A 22,091-nucleotide genomic window follows, 5' to 3' on the forward strand; every position below is an offset into this window, starting at 1 on the left:
GATTATTGTAATTCTGTCTACATGAGAGTGGACTTGAAAGGCCACCTGGAAACCTGCTGTTAGTACAAAACATGACTGCATGTATGTTTACAGGTTAGACATGTTGCTGCCACGTGACACCACTGCTATGGGAACAGCTGTGGTTGCTGGTTTGTTTCTGAGTATAAGTAAGGTACTGGCTATTACCTAGAAAGTGTTATATGTCCTGGGCCTGCATATCTTTGGGACCATCTGTTAAAGGTAGAGTCTGCCCATCCAGAAGTATATACTTGAATGATAAACCATATAACATAGTCTGCAATTGAAGCAACTATAAAGGTGCATTGAAATAAAATAAAAAATAAATGAAATGAAATGAAATGAAATGAAATGAAATAAAATATAGAATAAAATAAAATAAAATGAATCCATGGCCTCTGAATCCCTAATATGCACCCCCACCCCATCCCAAAGCAACATTTCTCAACCTTGGTAGCTTTAAGATGTGTGGATTTCCAACTCCCAGAATTCCCCAGCCATTCTGGGAGTTGAAGTCCACACAATTTAAAGTTGCTGAAGTTGAGAAAATGTTGACCAAAATGTTTGAGAATTGCTGGTTTAGACTAAATGCCTCTCTGGTCCAGCATTCTGTTTTGAAAAGGACCTTTCCAAAATAACCAAGGACATGAGTTACTAAGGCACAAACAGGAAATGTGTCTTCCTTCAAGGTCAAAACAAAACAGCTCCACTTAAAATGTCATATCAAGATGGCTGTGTTGTATTGGAACAAAACTCAAAATGACCTGAGCATATTGTTGAGATCTCAGGAAAAACCCTTTAGATGACCTAAAAATGACTTGTTTTGATGCTGGGCTGGCCCATGCTGAGATTATTTTCAATGACTATTAACATTTAGAATGATGCTGCTCAAAGCAGCCAGGCTTCAAGACATGTGTTTTGTTTCTAGATCTAAATGCTCAAAATGGTCATTTGAGGGTCAAAATGTCTACCACTTCATATTCAATTGGATAAAATTAGATTTTTAGAAATCTTTTTCAGTGAAATTCTTGTCGGTGGGTGCAGTATTATATTTCTGAACTTAATGGGGGATGAGATAGCAAAGGGATATGTGTGAAAACCTTGTCTTCCATTATATAACCTTCTGACTGCCATACAATTAAAAAAACAAACAAACCTTCTGACTCATACTCTGCAGCATCTTTGGCTTTCTATATTTCAGTCATACTCAAGGAAAGACTTGTGAGTGACTTCTCCAAAAAATTGTTCTCAACTTTAGCCTCACCCTGCTGTTCTCCCTTGCTGAACAATTCAATGACTGCCTGGTTCATGCTAAAACTGAAGCAAAATAACCATGTATGGCAAGTTATTGTGTGAGGTATCTAATGCAGCAATCATACCTTTACAGAAAGTCTTTTTCATCTCCCCACAAATCTAAACTGGAGTTCAATTAGGGTGACAGCAAGAAAATTGAACAGTCAGTATTGATCAGACCAATATGTAAATTTAATATGTGCAGTATGCACCAATATGTCAGGTGCATTTTGGCCTATTTCTCAGTAGGATTTAAAATGTTTGCCATGAATAGTATACTTTGAGTCTTTTGTTCTTGAATTATAAGAATGAACGGCCTATTATATCTCATGATAGTAGGTATAGACATGGGCACCAGGTCCATGGAAGTGGCAGCTGAAGCTTCTGTTCCTCTCTCATCAATCATTATCACAGCCTTATGAATGGCCTACAAAAAAAATAAAATAAAAATAAAAGACGCGGAGGATCATATCATTTCGTTTATAGATGAATATGATCTATTTTATACTACTATTCCCAGAATTCTATAGCTATTTTTAAAAATAGAAAATGTTTCAGAGAAAAGGGAGGTGGCTTACAATGAATGGGAAAGATCTAAGAAAAACCTTTTCCAGTTGCAGTAACAAACCATCTCCCCATCCACCCAGGTTCTTATTTCTTGTTTTCTTCCACAGCCTAAAAGAGATGGTCCCACCTAGGTTGAATTGTCTTCAGTCTTTCAGAGAAGATATTCAGAAGACACAGGGCTTCAAAGGAAAAGTAAAACAGAGCTAGGGCCTGTGGGATGTAGAGTCCAAATTATAATTGCCCCTTGTTATTTATGCATTTCCTGAAAGCATGTATACATCATTTTTCTACACTCAAAAGTGATGTATGCTATACTTACTTAAAATACACTGTAATAAAATCTCTGTATACCATGAACAGAGACTTCTTTCTAGATTTATTCAGATAAAGAAACACAGATTATAGTTCTTAACAGGAAACACTGTTCACCTTTGCCAAAGAATAATTTCTAAGATTATTTTGAGTAGTTATCATGTTGCAATTAATATAAACTAGCAGTGTAGGTATACACATACTTTATGATAAATTTTGAAGTGGGTATATCTACCTCCTCCTACAGAAAAGGGAAAAAACAACTTACCTCTGAGAGCCTGTGCTGGGGCTGACCTGTGATTCCAGACAGATCTGCTTTGTCAGTGAATACATCAGTCACACCCATGGAGTACATTATATCTTTCAGCTTCATCTCTCCACTTACCAAGCATTTTGGTATATACACATTTACAGAGCTGTTAAAGAAAGATTTGTGAATTACAGTAAAACTGCAATGCCAGCCAGGCTTGTTTGATGCTAAGGAGGTAGAGTGGACTTTTACAAGATTAGAATGCAGTAAGATGATTATCTTAATTTTAACTACTGAGGCAAAATCTTTTTCCTGGCCAATTTGTGAATATTTTCATATGATGATTTTTCTCTCCCTATTGGGTAGCATATGACCATATCAACTGAGCAGTATATGTGAACAAGATCGGCACAGATGTCTAAAAGCTCAATTTTTGTGATATTTCAGAAAACCCATTTGATTTGTTCTCACCTTACTTAAGAATCCTGCCAATTGACAAGTTCATTCCTTAATTATGGATATCTGCTTTCTTATTGGAGGTACTGCCTACCATGACCTTCATCTCCCAGCTCTAGTTAGTGTTTAATGTAGCCCCTTACAATATTATGCTACCATGTTCATTATTATTGGAGAAGAGCTGTTGACTGCAATTTTGCTGGAATGCTATGTTCACAGGGTTTATTAAAATGCCACCTTCACAGTGCCTACTGTGCAATTCACAGTTGGTACTATGGTGAACAGAAAGCTTTTCAGGCTTCCTGGTACATTTGTTAATAGCTCTTAAAAATCTTCTCTTACTACCAGCTTATTGGATGGAAAGGCTTGCCTAGGCTGCGAGTCTTCCTCCTGTCTCCCAAGGTCATTCCAACATATCCTCACACTCTTTGGGCACCTTTAGCTCTGCCAGAGTTTTGGACAAGTTTGTGCTTTTAATCACTGGGTCTCTGCTGTATTTTTAAAATAAAAGATGGACAGGAAATAGGACTCAAAAGAGTGACAATTTCTTTCCGGTCTTAATTCTTGGGCAAGTTGTTTTTTTAAAGCCTTATATATTTAATTTCTAGAAAACTGATGCTTTGAGTCAATCTATGGCCAATTTAGAAGAGTGTTAAGAATGGGAAAACCCTTCAGTGGCAGCCATTTTGAGAACATACCCAAAGCATTTCCAAAATTTCAAATGTACCTACTAGCCCCAAAGAATAGGTACCCCAATTATTCTAACTTCAATGGTTGCACGCATTCTAAGTGCTGGGTCCAGTAGCATGGCTTTTAGCTTGAAGCCCTGTTCATAAGAAGCACCTGGCTGGTAACTGGTCTTCAGTTAGCTTATGCCAATTACTGTTTTGGTTTGGTTTCATGTGGTCTGACTTTGTGTCTACTTTGGCTTCCTTTTCCCCCAGAGAGACAGAGATAGAGAGATCTTTCTTTAACTATGTCAGGAGTAGGCAATTTGTGTCCCTTCATATGTTGCTGAACTGTGACGGCCAGCATCTGTCACTATTGACTAAGTAGTCTGGAGGGATGCAGATTGTACATCTAAAGAAGTTCTTGCTTTTGGAAGCTCATCACACCATTGTCGTGCTTTTCCTTATTTACCTTTTTGAAAGCATGCTCTTCCATGTCTGTAAAACTCCACATGACAAGCTGCTGGCCACCCTCTCGAGCTGCCCTTTGTCAGGCAGGATAAAATACGCAGCAGTGTGACCTTCGTAGGGTATTTTCAAAATACTACAGAACCTCTCATCATCACGTCCAATTTCAAACATGCCCATCTGGAACATCATTGGCACTTTCACGACCACGTAAGGATTCACATAGAAGTTGTGCTCTTTTGTGAACTTTGGATTAAAAGGCTTCTTCCATTTAGCTTACAGAAGGAGAGAGATATTAGTCAGTAAGTAAGTCTTTTTTTTTTTACTTCTTAGAACAGTTCTATTCCTACACAGACATCTTTGTGCACAAGAATCTATGAAATGATAATATAATTATTTAAGGTACTTGAACTTTTCAGACCTAGGAACTACACTGCATTTCAACCTGCAACATAGTATTTACTATTAAAGTAATGGTTTTCCTGAAACTTCTCAATCCAGCTTGGTCCTTTTCTCTCTTTCTCCTCTCTACTTTTGTTGTGTGTATTTATGTGACAGTGTCATACCATTTTAACTAGAGAAGCAATGGCAGCCACAGCCTGAATTCTGGAACAGCAGGACCTATGAAAAGTTTAAAAATAGATAAGAGCACCCAAGATTTTTTCAAATTTGGCATTTGCTACTCTTTCAGATAAACTACTGAATTGACACTTCAAAAACATAAAACCTGCCATACATTAGCCCTTCTACTATTAAACAGAACATTTTGCCATTCTTATTGTCAAAGTCAGCCACAAAAATCTTTCATCGTGGTGATACCCAGCTTACAAACATAGACAATAATGGCTAAAAGCACATTCTAACCTATTGTCCAGTCTCTATATGAACTTTTCTTTCTCTAGGTCAGAGTGGGTATGCTGTGTCCTCTAGGCCAGATGAGGCACCACAAGTCCTTCTTTGTTCTCCTTTAACTCACTTTGACCATAATTACTGAAAACTTGTGGAAGAGAATTCTGCCATATTGAGGCAATGAACATGCATAAAGTGTAGTAGAAATATAGAAATGTGCATAATAAAGTTTTAAGAAACTCCTGAAACCTTAAGAATAATGTGCAGAATCCCAGTCCTGCCAGTGTTTGAGATCTGGCCCCAGTCATCATCATCATCACTCAATATGAGCTGCAGCTATTGGTCCTGGGCCACCCTAAGAGTGTCATAAATTTTCAAGGATTGCCTGGTGTGAGGGGATATGTCACACCAGAAGGGAATAAAGATATCCTCCACTTATACCTCTGACTCTTTCCCTTTCCTCCATTCTAAGGGCTTGACTTGACTTGAAGTAGCTACAATAATTGCAGCTTTCAACAGTAGCACAAGCCACCTGAGAGGACTTGAAACTATAGCAGGTAGAGTTGGGGCAGGAAAACCTTTTGCCTGGAACTGTGGGCCATACAATTGGGGGAGTTAAGAGAAATAGGGGTGATAAATTATGGAAGGAAGGAGGGAAGGGAACTAAATTAGGTGTTTTGTGACTGGGGAGGTTCTATGTGCCAGGAAAATACAGCATTGGTTGCTTATTCAACCCCTTATTGCTGCTTCTGAATTAGAGGATGTGGATGCCTGGTCTGTGATAAAGCAGTCTATTGAAAGAATCATGCCTTCCATGACCATGAGTACAGCTTCCCTTCTAACATCTTTCCTCAAGACAAGGAGCTGAAGGAACACCAGGTCTCTATAAGGACGTTCTTATTGAGACTTTGATTCATTTATCATGCTGTTACAAAGCAAAGCAAAACAAAACCAGCATGCCTATATAGAGACGTCTGGTTTTGTACCACCTCAGGACACAAGATTATCAGTGGCTTCCAGTGGGGAACATGGCCAACTGAACAGCTGTGTCTGCGAGCTCTGCAGACAGAACTGACAATGCGGCACTTAACCATTGCACCACACTGCTATTTTTACCAGACGGGGAAGTAGGATATAAACACTTGGAATAAATGAATGTCTGTTCTGTACCCTGCAGCCCTCCATATCCAGTCCAAAATGACAGAGTTTAGCAAAAGCATTATTTTGGTAATATTATAGAATTATGGCTCTAATACCACAATTTTCAGTTTATTCGCTTGTCATCCAGCCTGTCTGTCTTTGTTCTAATACTTAATTATTATATGTCCATATCCTGAGATCTTTTAAGTGATACATATAGTTGGCTAAAAATAATTACCTAGAAATTCAAACTTTGGCTCATGCTTAATTCCTGGGATGATGATGATGATGATAATGATGATGATGATGATGATGATGATGATGATGATTTCAAAGTCAGCTCTTATACTTCACTTTTAATTTATAGTTTGTTTTAATCAGCGTTACTAACATTAATGGAATTTTATTTACCCTGAAATGCCAGGCCATTTGAAAACAGTATCAATAGCAACAACTCTTGGCATAAACCAAAATTTCTATTTTGTTCTTTATCAAAATAATTATTTATCTATATTTGGAGCCTGATCACAGTTCAACTGTAAAATGTCTGCCATATGGTAGTCATAAAGGAAGATGGAGAAATAATGTAGACTGAAGCCAGATAATGCTTTGGAACCTGACTGCTGGAGGAATAGAACTTTAGGCACATGGCATTACTAAATATCTTGAATTTCTAGTCTCTGAAGGTAGATACCAGTAGTACTAACTCCTGAATGGCTGTTTCACACAAGGCATGGTATTGCTGGTAATACCAGACTAGGATCACTGTTGAGCAGAAATTAATTGGCAGAACAAAGGTTTGTGTGTGTGTATGGGGGGCGGGGGTTTGCAAGCAATAAAAGCAGCAGGTTAACGCAAAGCAGAACTGCCTACAGAATGAAGTTCAGCTTGAACGCAACTATTATCTCATCTCCTTTGGGTGAACTAGCAAAGTGAAGAACTGGCAATGTGGTGCTAGGGATGTTGGGGATAGAGATGGTTTGCGTACCCTCCCCCCACTCTAGTTTAATCATTCCACTGAATGCCCACCTAGGCCACAATGTAATATGTGACAAGAATCTAAGATCAGCTATGATTGAAAAACAATGAGAACAAAAGCCTGTTCTTTTACCTTTCATATAAATGTAGCTAATCAGCAGAATTTCAGTAATGGGATCGATTCCATTGACAAGCTTAGAAATCTTCCCATGGGTTTTCCTTTCAATGTAACTGTTGATGTGCTGCTCAGTTTCTGCAGCGTTCTTAAAATTTTCAAAATAGATGTCTCCTCCATACATGTTTTTGAGGCCATTTAAGAATTGCTGTTCAGGATGCAGCTGGTTTTGCACAAAAAGACATTTCCCCATTTCCATCTGGTATCCAGCTTCTCCATTATTTAACATGTTCATGAGTTCATGGAAGCCTTCATGTATCATCCTCTCCTGGATCTTTGATGGCCTAAAATCAAGTCCTTTCAAGATCTGATCTAAAGTGTTGTCCTTTGCACCCAATGCCAGCATTGCAAAGGCAGAGGAGATGATTATGGGAGATAAGACAATATTGTTCTTGCCTGGGCCACCTTGCTGGCTTCCACTATAAAAGACCTTCCTGAAGAACTTGAAAGCAAAATCAGAATTACTGTTGACTAGTACATGGATTGGCATCTGGGCATCTCTTTGATTAGGCTCATACTGGTAATTGTCACAGTTATACTTGTTAGGATGGTTAGAAGTATGTGGGTAAGGATTGTCAGTGAGGACTCCAGCAATTAAAGACAATAAGAGAAAGATGGTTTTCATTTTCCCCTCTAAGAGATAGCAAAAAAGAAAAATGCATTAATTCAGTTAGTACATTCTTTTGATTAGATTCATATTAGAGACAAATCAATCAAATTCTGGTATGTTATGGATGCCATAGGTATAAATAATTACTATATATCTCCAGTTCTTAGCTATAATGCTATACTAGTTTCTACCAGTGGATGCCACTATTTCTCAACATAAACTTTCTCAACTGAAAATATCAGTTGAATTTAATGATACAGTTAAATTGGCAGTACCTACCCAAGTCTCATTCATTAAAATACCACACTGATATGGACTGAATTTAGAGAGAAATAACTATCACTATATTAGATCCCATTTTAATCATTTCTAACTTCTTACCACTTTGATCTCAGCATCTTTCTCTCGATTCTTACCCTAAGAATGAACATTTTTAACACATTAATCCCTGATAGACACTGAACTTCAATTTGCTTAAGAATTATTTCAGGAAAGATATTTGACAAGTACCTTGTTCAGTTACTTAATCAGCACTTCATATAATTAATCCAAAATTCTATTAAAAGCAAAACTAGGTTTAAGGTAGACTTACTGAAAACATTCTCTTGCCTAAATTAAAAAAAGCCAGCCAAGAAAGATTAGGAAAATCTAACCCTAATCTTTTTCAAACTTGGCAACTTTAAGATGTGTGGACTTCAACTCCCAGAATTCCCCAGCCAGCATGATAAACACTGATTTAACCCATGGAGCAGGGAAATTAGAAGTTAGTTTACCATTTTGGTGGTTGTTACATCTCTCTTTCTCTCTTTTAAACCATTAGGCATGTTGCAAACATGTGTGAGAAGTTCCTGCTGCTTCCTATCATCTTAATCATTTATAATAATGAGATGTCAAGATAATCTTTACCTGTCCATACAACATAATCAGATCGTTTCTAAAGTAAAGTTAGAAATTGACAGCTGGAAGTTCTTGCATATACTTATTAAAGGAGATGACAAAGAAGTTAAGAAGACTTGTCTTTCCACATTGCCAAAATCACGTTCGAATTCTGGCCCAAAGATGGCTCTGGTTTGTCACTATTCCTTGGCAAATGAGTACAAAGTCAAACCAGAAAGAAAATTTGAAATGTTCCTTGGTAGTATATAACAATGTAATCTTATAAAATCTACTCCAAAGTCTTACTGAATTCATTGGAGCTTACTTCTAGTGAGTAAAGGATTGTACCCTCACTAACACTATCTTGAATTGCATTGCAATCCTATGCATATTGTCTTAGCTGAAGGTCACACTGCAGTGTTACTCCTTAGTTTGTTTAGGATGATTGCCCACATGTTTCTTATATTGCCCACATGTTTGCCCACACGTTTGCCCACGTTTCTTATATTTCTGTGGAATCCTTGGTGCTCTCTGGGCTTGGCTGTTTGCTTGCAGACATTTCATTACCCAACTAGGTAACATCATCAGCACGAGTGAGGGTGGGGTTTGCTCCCTGTTTATATATAGTAGCTTGCCTTGCCAGTGTTGGTGGGGGTGTGGTTTTATATTTTATATATTTCTTATACCTCTATCATCCATGGGCAAAACAATCCTTCTTTCCCCTTTTAATGTTTGAAAGCAATTATCCATAATGGCTATACATTGCTTCCAGTATTACAGGTCATGTCTTTTATCACCATTTGTTGGATAAGATGAGTAGAGACCATTGTTGAGCTCATATATTGCATTTGAGCTTCATCAAGGAAGCAGATTATGAACTAGTTAGGACTTTGGTCTGATCTAGCATGGGGGATATAGTATATGCACTATATCTATCCTTAATGTTCTTTTTTCAACACACTTGAGACATTCCTAGTTTTCATACATTTCATGCATTTCTTTTTTTCTTTTTAGTAACACTGCTGAAATCCTTTATCTTGATAGCTGTAAAATGGTTCTGCCTGTTTTTTGCCAATCAGCTTGTGCAGTCCCTCTCCTGGTGATAGAAAAACCTTCTCTGCTGCTTTCATAACTCTGTAACAATCTTTCTCTTAAAATCTCATATCAAGTCATGCCTTTTGTCACTTCTCCTCAGTCTGTTTTCTTGTTCTCTCACTTCACTTCCAGGTATTTTAATTGCTTGAATTGCTATCACTGCTCATGTTCCCTATACTGTATTATTTACTATCTGTTTACGAACAGGAAAATTCCACTAAAATATTGGAATAGAGTTTAGATGAAAAGATTTTTTTCCAGTAGCGCACTAGGACTTAAACTTCTCCAAGAAAAGGTGTGTAGCTGGGGAACAAGGCTCCCATCAGCTGCCCTTGCGGTCTTCATTTGCCAGAGTGCTGGAGCTACACAAGAAGTACATTTATTTATTTACTTACTCTCATCTTTTCCTTTGGAATTGTAGGCAGTGTGGATGGGGTCTTCTAGTCTTCCATCTTTTTATTCATTTATTATAAGTAGCAATACTGTGTGTGTGTGTGTGTGTGTGTGTGTGTGTAGGCAGGTGAAGCGTTAGGGGGTGAAGCATTAGGGTGCGTATGTATGTATGTGTGTCTGTGTGTACAGTATGTGTGTGTATATATATACACACACATACTGTACAAACATACAAACATACACACAAACACACCAACACACACAAACATCCCAGCTGCACCTACCTTACCAGTAGGGGTCCTTGGGCAAAGACCCCCTAACACTTCACCTGCCTACCTCAACTATGAGAGTGACACGAACTAAGAGAGTCATGCCAGCTCGGATGTTGCCCAGATTAACAAGGTCCGGGTCAGATGTTGGGGAGCCAGGACAATCTGACGGTAAGTGGGCTACTGGAACAAACCATACATGGACGAGACAAGAGAACCTGGAATCGATGGAGTGCTACTACAACAGTAGAAGGCCAAAGTGGTCCCAGTGGTGGTAGGGGCACTCGGGGCTGTGACTCCCAAGCTGGGAGAGTGGCTCCAACAGATCCCAGGCGCAACATCAGAGCTCTCTGCCCAGAAGAGTGCAGTGCTAGGAACAGCCAAGATACGGCACAGAACCTTCAGACTCCCAGGCCTCTGGTAGAGGATCCAAGCTTGAGGAAGACACATACCACCCATAGAGGTGAGAAGGGAATTTTCATATACAGCATATACAGCATGTGTGTGTGTTTGTGTGTGTGTGTGTATGTGTATGTATGTGTGTGTATGTATAATATAAAAATAATTTTATATTATATATACACATATACAGATACATATGTATATGTATATACATATATACATGTATGTGTTTCTATATATACATATACATATATACATAAATATACACACACATATACACATATGTATATCTGTGGCTATGTATGTGTGTGTGTGTGTGTGTGTATACTGTATATACATGTGTGTGTGTGTATGTATATATATATACACACATACATACATGCACTGTATGTATGTACAGTGTGTGTGTGTGTGTGTGTATGTATGTATGTATGTATGTATGTATATATATCCTTCAAGTCAATCTTGGCTCCAGGCAACTAATAGACAAATCCCTGCAGTTTTCTTGGCAACGTCTTTCAGAAGCGGTTTGCTTTTACCTTCTTCCTAGGGCTGAGAGAGAGTGACTGGCCCAAGGCAACCCAGCTGGTTTTGTCTCCTGGTCTTTAGCCTAGTGCCTGTAACCATCAAACTGCCTTTCTAACAGTAGAAAGCACATCAAACTGCCTTTCTAATGGTAATAATAGTATGTATTTACTTATTGCATTTGTCGTCTTTTCCTTTCCTTTTCCTCCCCTCATTTTATCCCCCAAATAACATTACCATGAAGTAGGTTGGACTGTGGGTTATTGTCCCAAGCCATCCACCTTAGTCTTTCCAAGCTCAGACCAACATTTTAGCCACTCTAGCACAATATATAATGAAAAAAATAACACTTAAGCAATGGCAGCACTTATCAGTCTAATAAATGCTCACCCAGAAGGGAGTGGCAGAGGAAGGAAGGGGGGCTTTAAAAAAAACACATTTTTTTTATTTCCCTGTAAATAGAGTAAGCAACAATAGCAGTACAATAAGGGGTGGAACAGTGTTATATGCCTCCATTCTTCCCATATATATTCCATTCTTACCCAGGATCCCTCAACCCTGGCTGCACTATTGAGTTTCCAAGTATTAAGGATGTTGTGAAATTTATAGACAAGCTGATATTTCAGAAAATTTACTTCCTGACCTGAATTTCTGGGTAGCAACAACTTACTTAATAGCAAATGTAACAAAAATTGGCATATGCCAATAGAACTGTACTTACCGTATTGTTTTGTTCTCTCTGCATCTGTTCCTTGTTTGATTCCTTTGGACACTGGAATAAGATACAGACTCCTCTGTTACTGGCCAGCTAGTTCCTCTGACTCATAAGCAGAAGGGCAACTAGTTCTAATAGACTTTCAGTTTATGCTGTATGTGCATGTGACTTTTTTTTTTATCATAACAAATGACTGTCTCTCTCCCTGATATTTGGGAACTGGTTTTCATCAATCCAAATCCCTTGTGAATGCATATGTAACTAAGCAATCCAACCTCAATCTTTTAATTCATTTCAAACAAAAGGAGTGATTAAGCCTATGCATCACAAGTAAGTTTGGTAATGGCAAATGTTTTCCAGAAGGCATCTGAACAACCTTAAACAAGGTCCACCTATGTGCACTTGGAATGCTCAGTAGTATATTTTATATTATATAATGTAAGTACTAAGTATATAGTTCTGTAAGTACAGTACTATACTATATACAGTAGTATACTATGTACTATATAGTACATTAAATAGTGAATGTTCATTTTGATTGCAAAGTCTGAGAAATGCACAGTGTCCCTTGGCAGATTATCGATTCTTAGGGGGGTGAAAGTTTCTCATAATTTCAAAATAATCAGCAAATAACTGATATATAGTATGTGTAAGTTTTGTATTGAAGTATAAGTAGTTTATTAATTGATTAGTCCTGTGACCTTATCAATAAAATAAAATTGAATTGAATAAAATACAGTACATTGTCTAATTCCAAAAAGAAAATAGATAAAAGAAAATACAACTTGGTACAAAATATAAAGGCTGTTGAAACAGTTGGAAACTGACAAAAATTCTTTCAGATTCAAAGTGGGCAACTGTCAGGGAAGTCAAGACAGTCAGTTACATTTTATTTCAAAAGAGGCAACTTAAAAGAAGGATTGGTAAATTGGAAGTAGAAAGAATGTTCCCCTTTGGCATGATGACCATCTGATTTATGTTCTTGGTCATCTACTCATATTTTCCCTGTTATTTACTCATCTTTTAAATACTTTATTGCCTAGTTGGTGGCATAAAATCCCTTTTGCCTTTCTTCATTTAAATTACTTCTCTGTGGTAATAAATTATGGGTCCTACTGTAAGTCAAGTAGATAGGGAAAGCAGGAATTACCTTCCTTCTCATTTTGATGAGGAACAGCTTAGAGCTGAAGCTGAAAAACAGCTTAATCTATTCTTGACCCACAACAGAAAGGAACTGAGAAAGTAACACAGAAAAAAAAATATGTGGAATTGTTTATCACTTTAAAAACTCTTACAATGTACAGTCTTAGAATGATTGCATTTATGCAGATAAAAATTGCAGTGGATGTAGTGAAACATAACTTTTTGGGAATGAAGCAAAGATTTGATTTTCTAGATCAGAAAATAGCAGAGTTAAACACCCTAGTGATTATTTCACATGAAGAAAAGTTCTGATCAATAGCATGCCACAAATGGTGAAAGTAAATAAACATGTTCAAGATGTAGTGATTTATTTATAGGGTCTTTTTCCCTATAGAAACAGAAATAATTTATGGTTTTTAAAATCCCTTACTTTGCTGTGCAAGATCAGTTTATGGAGATCTTTATGGAGAAGCCTATGTTTGAGGTCCCCCCCCCCCCGCATTGTAGGCAAAATACAAACTGGACATTGAAACTGCTTATTGTATGCGTTTCTGTTTCCATTCACTACAGACAGCCAGTCCCATTCTAGACAGGTTTTTACGAACTACATTATGGGATCATATCCTGCATTTATCTTGGCAAACAAGAGTTTTGGAATGGAATGCCAAGATAATGTTTCTTCCAGATCTGCCTCCACAAATAGTGCAGAAATGCCAGTAATTCAATAAAGTTAATTTGGCAGCTTACGGGATGCATGTGTTAAATTTCTCCCCATTTTCTTGATCAAACAATTAACTGAAATAATGAATGAGATAGAACTATGTCAAGTTTTTCTTTCCCCATGGCAAAAGGCTTTTATTTCCTTGATTAAGGATAAGTTGGGTCATTCCTTGAGGGGAATGACCCAACTCATCCAGAATTGTATAGGTCTATCTCTCTATTGAGTGTAGATTATATGTTTTTTTACAGCAATTTAATAATAATAAGATTAAATGGACTTCTAACTAATCTAATGCATCCTGATCAGACTGGATTTTTCCTGAAGAGATATATGAGGGGATAATATTGCATATATTTTGAATCCTGTTGACAATATAAATCAGAAAAGCAGCTATGATTTTTCTTGACAGGGAGAGACTTTGATAATTTTTAATGGCCTTTCATATTCATGACTGAAGACAAACTGCAGTTTCAATTTTCTCACATGGATATAGAGCATTTATAAAGAATATGAGTCCAAGATCATAATAAATGGACTTTTATCACAAAAATGAATTATAACAAAGCAGACAAGACAAGGTTGTTCCCTTTCCCCTTCCTTATTTGTACTGGCATTAGAACCATTGGGAATGAAGATATAACAAGAAAATAAAATTCAGGAATCTAGAACACAAAATTATTTGCTGATAATGTTGTATTTACAGTTAGTTATCCAAGGGGTTTCCTAGAACTGATAATGGAACACAAACAGCAGTTTGGCTTGGCATCAGGTTATCATTTTAATAAGAAGAAAACTCAGATGATCACATGGAATTTACTTGAAGAACAAAAGCATTACCTGCAGCAAATAACAAGGTTTACTATTACTGTTAAAATGTACAAGTACCTGAGAATTTATTTAACAAAAAAAACCCAATCAAGATTTATTTAAGAATAATTACAGACCTGGAAAAAATATGGTAGATAGTTTAATGTGAAGAAGGTTAAGCTTGCCCTAGTTAGGAAGAATATCAGCAGTAAAAATGTATATCTTACCTAGTCTCAAATTTTATTTCAAATGATTTCAATAAGAATGGAAGATAACATATGAACCATGTGGCAGAGATAAATAATTAATTTCATATGGCAAATAAAAGACCAAGATATTACAAGACACGAAAGAATGAAGTGGATAGGAAGTGCCAAATTTTAAACTATATTATCAAGACAGTTTTGAGTATGTGTGATATGCTTTTTTCTTTTTTCTGCTTGTCCCCCTTTATTTCTCTATCTGAAGGCAAATAAATCAATGAATAACTGTGCATGACAATTTCATTCTATGTTAATCTGCCTTTAGTCTGACCCAATAGGGCTCTTCTTATTTTCTAATAACTTTAAGAACAATTAAGTTTGCAGGAATTATGCGATGCTTATTTCTTTCTGGGGAGAAGTCATTCCCTATTCATTTCTGTGGTCAGTCTACTATTAAATGAACAAAATAGTTGATTAGAAAATAGTAACTGTGAGTTAGTGGCTGTCCACTTCCACAATCAGTGTAGATGCGAAAGAGAAAATAGACCATGGGTTTTTATCACAATAACAACCAAACTACTCTGCTCAGCCTCCTGAGCTAAGAAGATGCACTCATGACTGGAGATCATTGTTCTTTGCAAATAGAAATGTTTAAGAATTTGCATTGTTGCTAACTCCTTCAGGTTACCAATTTCAAAATTTTGGGATGTACAGGAAAATTTACAGTTGCTAACAATGAGCTATAGAAACAAAGTTGTTGAAGAAAGGAAGCCAAAATGCTATGACAGGTGGCACTGGACCACAATTTGTAACTGTGGCAACTTTGGGGAGAAGATTTCACTTCATGAAATAGAAAGCCCTCCTTTCAAGTGTGCCAAACCCAGGCGTCGCCCAAGCAAGCACATGTTTGCAGAAAGGGAATCCCATTATTATGCCTTCCCACAGAAACTGTAATATGGCCTCAGAGCTCTAATTAAAAAGGGAGGCAACAGCTTCTGACAAGCCAACTGGCAGTAAGCTTTAGTTGGGAGGAGGTGTGTTTTCTTGGTGGCCTAAAGAGAGGGCTAATCTATGATACCACAGGGAAGTGCCATTAGCTTTGAGTGTAATGAGCACAAGCCATTCCATGGTGTCTGTGATATTTTCAAGATAAAACTGCTGATTTGAAGAATGGCTTAGAGCAGTGTTTCTGAACCTCAGCAACTTTAAGAGTGTGAACTTTAAGATGTGTGGATTTTAAGATGTGTGGACTTCAACTCCCAGAATGCTCCAGCCAGCCATGCTGGCTGGGGCATTCTAGGATTTGAAATCCACACATCTTAAAGTTGCTGAGGTTCAGAAACACTGGCTTAGAGAATAATAGAACAGACCAAATGAAAATGACATGATTAAAAAAAACAAAAACAAGAATGCCACATCAATCTGAAAGTGCTAAAAATACAGTGCTTTTGACAGGGAAATACCTGTTAATGAGGTGCTATAAAATGGCCCAGGCAGGGTGGTGATAGCAGCTTAGTGTTAGGTGCGGTATTGACAATAATCACCCTAAGCATGAAAAGACCTCACTCCTAGGACTCAAGATATGTCTCCTGCTTAGCCTCAGCCCCGACTATTACTAATTCTCCCTCCTTGGAAGGATGTAGGATGAATGGATGGAAAAGGGTAGGACAGTGCACATTTTAACAATGATTTGGAAGAAGGCTTTTGATCTCATGCAATCATACCATGTCTCTGCTATTCAAACCTGAGGTTATTCAGGTTTCTGTGCCTGAATTTCAGAGAGATGTAATATTCGTCCAAGACCTCTTAAAGCATTTTTTCTGAATTATTGTTGAAATGTTTACAGTGTTACTAGGAAGCAGAGTTGTGGTAGCAAAAATACTAATAATGGCTTGGCATGCATATAAATGGATGCTATTTACAAGTATGAATATGAATATTCATACTTGCAGCACAAGCCAAAAAAATCAGGGATTAGCCCCAAAGAACTTGCAATATGCAAGTTGGTGAAAAAGGGGAAATAAAAACAAAGAACAAAAACTTGAAGCAGGAAATGGGTCATAGTGAAGAGGCAGGGCCTTGTAAGGATGGAAGGGGATAGGTTTTGACATATAAGATAGCTTATGATGGTGCTGAGAAAAGGCACATAGCTCTATGTTCCTAAAATATGGAGCTTGTTGTTTTATAAAGAACATGGGCTTTATCAAGGTTTTTTTTTTTAATCCGTTCAATTGTGTTCAATTCTTGGAGACTGCATGGACAAGTCCTTGTAGTTTTTTTGGCAGGTTTTTCAGAAGTCGTTTGCCATTTCTGGGAGAAAGTGACTGGCCCAAGGTTACCCAGCTGGCTTTGTGCCTAAGGCAGGACTAGAATTCACGGTCTCCCGGTTTTCAGCCTGGTGCCTTTAACCACTACACTGAACTGGCTCTCATTTATCAAAGTTGGGACTTGGCAAAAAGAATAATTTTAAATGGAAAGATTCAAGAACGTGCTTCTTAACCATTTTCAAAATGTCTTCATACTGTAGAAATGAGATGATGGAGCAGTATGTTTCTATGTGGCCTAGATTTAATAAGTTTAAGGATTGGAGACACACACACACACACACATGAGTATATAGATTCTTTTTTTTGTTCCTGTTTCTTTTTCATGTTTAGTTGATTTTAATCCCTACAACATGTGCAACTGCTTTAACTATGCAACCATTAGTGTATTCTGTTGTTTTACTTGTTCATTCTATTTCACCAGTAAATAATGATAATAATAATAATAAATATTAGTTAGTTATCCAATTTATCACCGCCCATCTCCCCCCAAAGGAGGGACTCTGGGAGGTTAATAATCAACATGACTCTGTCTGAGAAGGTAGTCAGAATGCAGGCTGTGAAGGGTTACTGCTCTAGGTCAGGGTTAGAAAAAAGAGATCAGATAGAGGTTTGTCCAGCAACAGCCTCTGTACTTGTGTTGCTGGATTGTATATTGTGATATACATTAGCTGGAGAGAACTTTCAGGAAGCCCCTCAGTAAGGGCAGCCCATTAGAGAGAAGTGGAAAGCCCAAAGAGAGATAGGAAGGAGCAATTGCTGAAATATTATTCCTGACCCCTCTGGGGATTTATCGTATGTGGGTAATAGTTCCTTGCCTGGGGCTCAGTATTTCCTAAGTGAACAGGTACCTGTGAAAAGAGTTGGGAATCAAAAAAAGTTACAGCTATTGAATAAACTGGAGAAAAATGGTTCAGAGAAAGAAAACCTGCTTCTTTTTGATTGGCTGGAGCACAATTCAAGCAATCTGAGCTGGGGCAAATGATTGTTTCTTCTGCTATAGTTCAGGCTCCTGATGGCTATTCTGAAGATACATGGTTGTTACTAACTTATACACAGCCAGTATTATACCTACTGGTGATTGCCTGCCACCTTCTCAGATGCCACTCCTGTAAGAAATCAGTGGGCAATCCATGATGAGATAATGACTGAATGCCTCTAAAGGGGAACCTCTTCATCCCCCGAAGTAACTTCACTGGGGTTCAGTAATCATTATTATGAGAGATTTGGATATCTTTCATATCTGGTTATTTATTTATTTTATTTATTTAATTTATTTTATAAATTTATTCACCGCCCATCTCTCCTCTCCTCATAACCAGCGTGCTATTTTGTAAGCTAGTAAATAATGTAAAATAAAGTAACTCTTTTCTCCCTTTTTCCATGTCTTGTTCATCAACTTCTTTTCTTCCATCGCTCCCATCTGATTTCATAAACACTGGCAGTAATGAAATACACCTTCAATATTTTCCATACAGATTAACTGGGAAGGAAGACAGACATTTTCCAATAAGGTGTGTTACTAAACTTGATGGCTGTGCACCATGAAGGAATTTTATTATTGCTGAAATCATTAAATTCTCCTAAAGTCTTGCATATATCTATGAATTGCAGGCAAAGCTCTTGCTGTGCTGTGTTTTTTCTATCCTTCAAAAGCTGTCGGAGGTGTGTGAATGACATGCAGACTATCGTTGAGTATTTCTCCCACCAGAGCTGGAAGGAGATGGTTTTGCTAATTTAAATATTTCAGTGTCAGCATGTGGGTAAATATACTTTTCTTGAAAGCTTTGCTTGATTGTAAACTACATTACGATTTATCATACACAGCAGGGAAGACTAGCAACAGCTTACCAGTGTGAACTATTTCTGACTGCTTAAGGCTAGATTTGCTACAAGCCTTCTCTCCAGTTCTATGTTTAATTTTAATACATTTCACCAAATTATGAATTTATGTACAACATATCTTCAAGTCTATCTCATATTTTAAATTTTTTATCCTCAGCATTCCTCTCATGAAATGAAATGTATAATGGTTTTATACATTTTCTCCATGTACATGATACTTTTTCCTCCAGAATTCTTTGTACTTGGTGGATGGTTTCTAAATAACAAGGACATTAGGTACTGGTGTCTATCCCAACCTTCCCTCGCCCCCACCCACCAAGTAGATATCCATATCTATCTATAGATTTTGGGTTCAGCTGAATGACCTGTCAGGAGAGCACCTTAAGTCTAAGACTTCTGATACAAAGGGATTTCAGGTTTTAATATAAGCCCTGCTCCTAGTCTGTCACTTTAGGTAGTTGTACCTGAAAATGGTACCAGAAATCTGATGGCATACTAATCATTTTCTTATGTTCAGGATGTATAGGCATGTGAGTAAACCTTATACCACAGACACATTATAAGACTGCCATGACTTCCTTCTATAGAAGTTGGTCTCTGGATAAATGCTAGAATTCCTGAGATTACCAGTACTCAAGGGTAGGGTCATGAGACATATGGAAACAGGTATATCATTACACATAAAATGAATGTATTCCTTGGGAGTACCCATATTTCTGGCCAGCCAGCTAGATTTTCACACTAAGAATAATTCTGCTGTATATCTGATGGGGCAAACTCCTTATACCTTATACCACAGGATTGTCTAACTCCTTTACTTACAGCTTGATTATGCTCTTGAAAGCAAACAAGCTTATAGTTTTTATTACAATTGCTAGACCTGAAGTATTGTTGCATGGAACGACCAAGAAATGAGGTGCTGATGGTATGTATGAAGGCAAATTTAGACTAAAATATTAAAAGGGAAATTCCTGCTTGATGTCCATGGGGCTTGTGAGCTTCATAACTAAAGAAAAATATGAATAAACTTCAACAACTTCAGTGGAGAACAAGATATTTGATCAGCATAAAGATATTTTAGGAAAGATTGAATAACTAGATGTGGTTAGCTTGGCCTGTCTTGTTGTCTGGACAGAACAAGATTTAAGGGGCTTAATTTAGAGAAGAATAAATTCCAGCTGACCTAAGAACCATCTTGATCCTGAGACCTTCAAAAAGGGAACTTTAATACCAGAGAAAGTAGACTTTCTCTTCTGGACCTGTAGATTTCCTACATGGACAACATGATGCTTTTCAATTCCATGGTAATATTTCATCAAAGTTTGTTATTGCTAAAATAATTTGTAAATGTGATTCACCTCAGACATGTCTGTGGAAAGGTGAGGTATTAATATTTTAATTGTTGGGTAAAGTCCAGAAAAAGTGGAAGTAGTAGAGAACAAAAGGAACTAAAAGCAGGAGATAAGAAAAAGGAAAAGGAAATGTAACTAAATTTAGTTGACACTAACATTGTTCACTATACTTGCACCCACCTCCTCCATACATTGATTCATATATTGCATTTTGATCTTTAAATTGCTTAACTCTGTATTTTTGAGGATTTATGAATAAATACATTAAAAAACCAATGGGACACCACACATTCTTGCCTTATTCCCACTTTAAGCAACTTTGTATTCATTCAAAGCTTTTTGTAATTGAAGCTTATTCACTTAATGATAAATTAACAAATTTACAATAAATGTTGTTTCTCACATTCATAGATTTCTCAGTAATCTGCTGAAGAGAAAAAATCTGGTTTGAGCATCCCTTGCCTGGCATAAAGCTGCGCTGTACTAACTGAATCTTGCTCATTATCACCTTGCACTTCTTTCCTAGATCAGAGGGTCCTTCAGACAGTCACTTTATAGCTTGACTACTGCAATGTGGTTTACATGGAGCTGCCCTTGAAGACCACCCAAAAGCTTCTAGTGGTCCAGAATGAGATGGCATGAGCAGTGATGGGCATGTCTTAGTATGCCCATGTAACACTCTGCTTCATGAGCTGCAGGGGTTGCTGGTTTGCTTCTGGATGCAATTCAAGGTGCTGGTTGCTACCTATAAAGCCCTACGTCGCATACGGCCTGGTTACTTCAGGGACCATCTATCTCCCACTATTTGGCTGATTCAATCTGACAGGGTTGGCGTGCTCTGGATTCCTTCAATTAAACAATGCCCTCTATCGGGACCCTGGAAGCTCACCTTCTCTGAGGCAGTGCCTGCCCTCTGGAATGAAGTTTCCCTTGAAATCCAAAGGGCTCCCTCCCTGCTGGTGTTTAGAAGAGCTGTGAAGAGCTGGCTCTTCACTGAGGCCTTTGGCAGTGGAGCGTGAAACCCCTTGCTTCATTCCATCCCATCTGTCACACTTCCCATCTTTTATCTTTTATTGGTTTTAATGTAATTTCTTTGTTTGATTGTTGTGAGCTGCCCAGAGTCATTGGGAGTTTAGCAGCATACAAGTTTACTATATTATTATTATTATTATTATTATTATTATTACCACCTTTCACTCAGAATTCTGCAAAACAACTTTCCAGTCACACTTGACATAGCATTCCCCATGTAGTTTTTGCATTCGCTCTAGTTATCTGGTATAACGGAGCAAAAACACTATTATGCTAATCATCAGAAAGAGATTCAGTTTTTATACACATGTTGCACAGCCACTCTATAAGCAAACCACAGCCATATTTTACTATTTTCCCACTTATACTATCTACATCTGCAATGTTATTGTTTTTCAACATTCTCACAGCATTGGTGATTTCCTTTTCATCTTTTCTTTTTTTGGCAAGGGGCACTAGCATTTATAGCATTCCTTTCAATTCCATTCTTTGACATATTACTTGTCATGAGTACTGATGGTGAGCAGGAGGGGGCCCCTATCCAGTGGGAAAAATGCATGCGTAGTTTGGAGGCTTTGAACTTTCCTTCAAAGAAACTCAGAGCA

The 22,091-nt window shown here is 37.5% G+C and overlaps 1 protein-coding gene across 1 annotated transcript; it reads right to left on the minus strand.

Moving 5' to 3' along the window:
* Positions 1 to 1,536: 1,536 nt before the first annotated feature.
* Positions 1,537 to 8,069, minus strand: LOC134490588 (serpin A12-like). The gene is made up of 4 exons (XM_063293742.1): positions 7,133 to 8,069; positions 4,037 to 4,307; positions 2,459 to 2,606; positions 1,537 to 1,738 (listed from the first exon to the last, which is right to left on the minus strand). Exons 1-4 carry the CDS (start codon positions 7,797 to 7,799, stop codon positions 1,547 to 1,549), a joined length of 1,278 nt encoding a protein of 425 aa, XP_063149812.1. The 5' UTR covers positions 7,800 to 8,069; the 3' UTR covers positions 1,537 to 1,546.
* Between the last annotated feature and the right edge of the window lie 14,022 nt (positions 8,070 to 22,091).

This window comes from Candoia aspera, chromosome 1 (assembly GCF_035149785.1).
Source record: "Candoia aspera isolate rCanAsp1 chromosome 1, rCanAsp1.hap2, whole genome shotgun sequence".
Taxonomy (NCBI): domain Eukaryota; kingdom Metazoa; phylum Chordata; class Lepidosauria; order Squamata; family Boidae; genus Candoia; species Candoia aspera.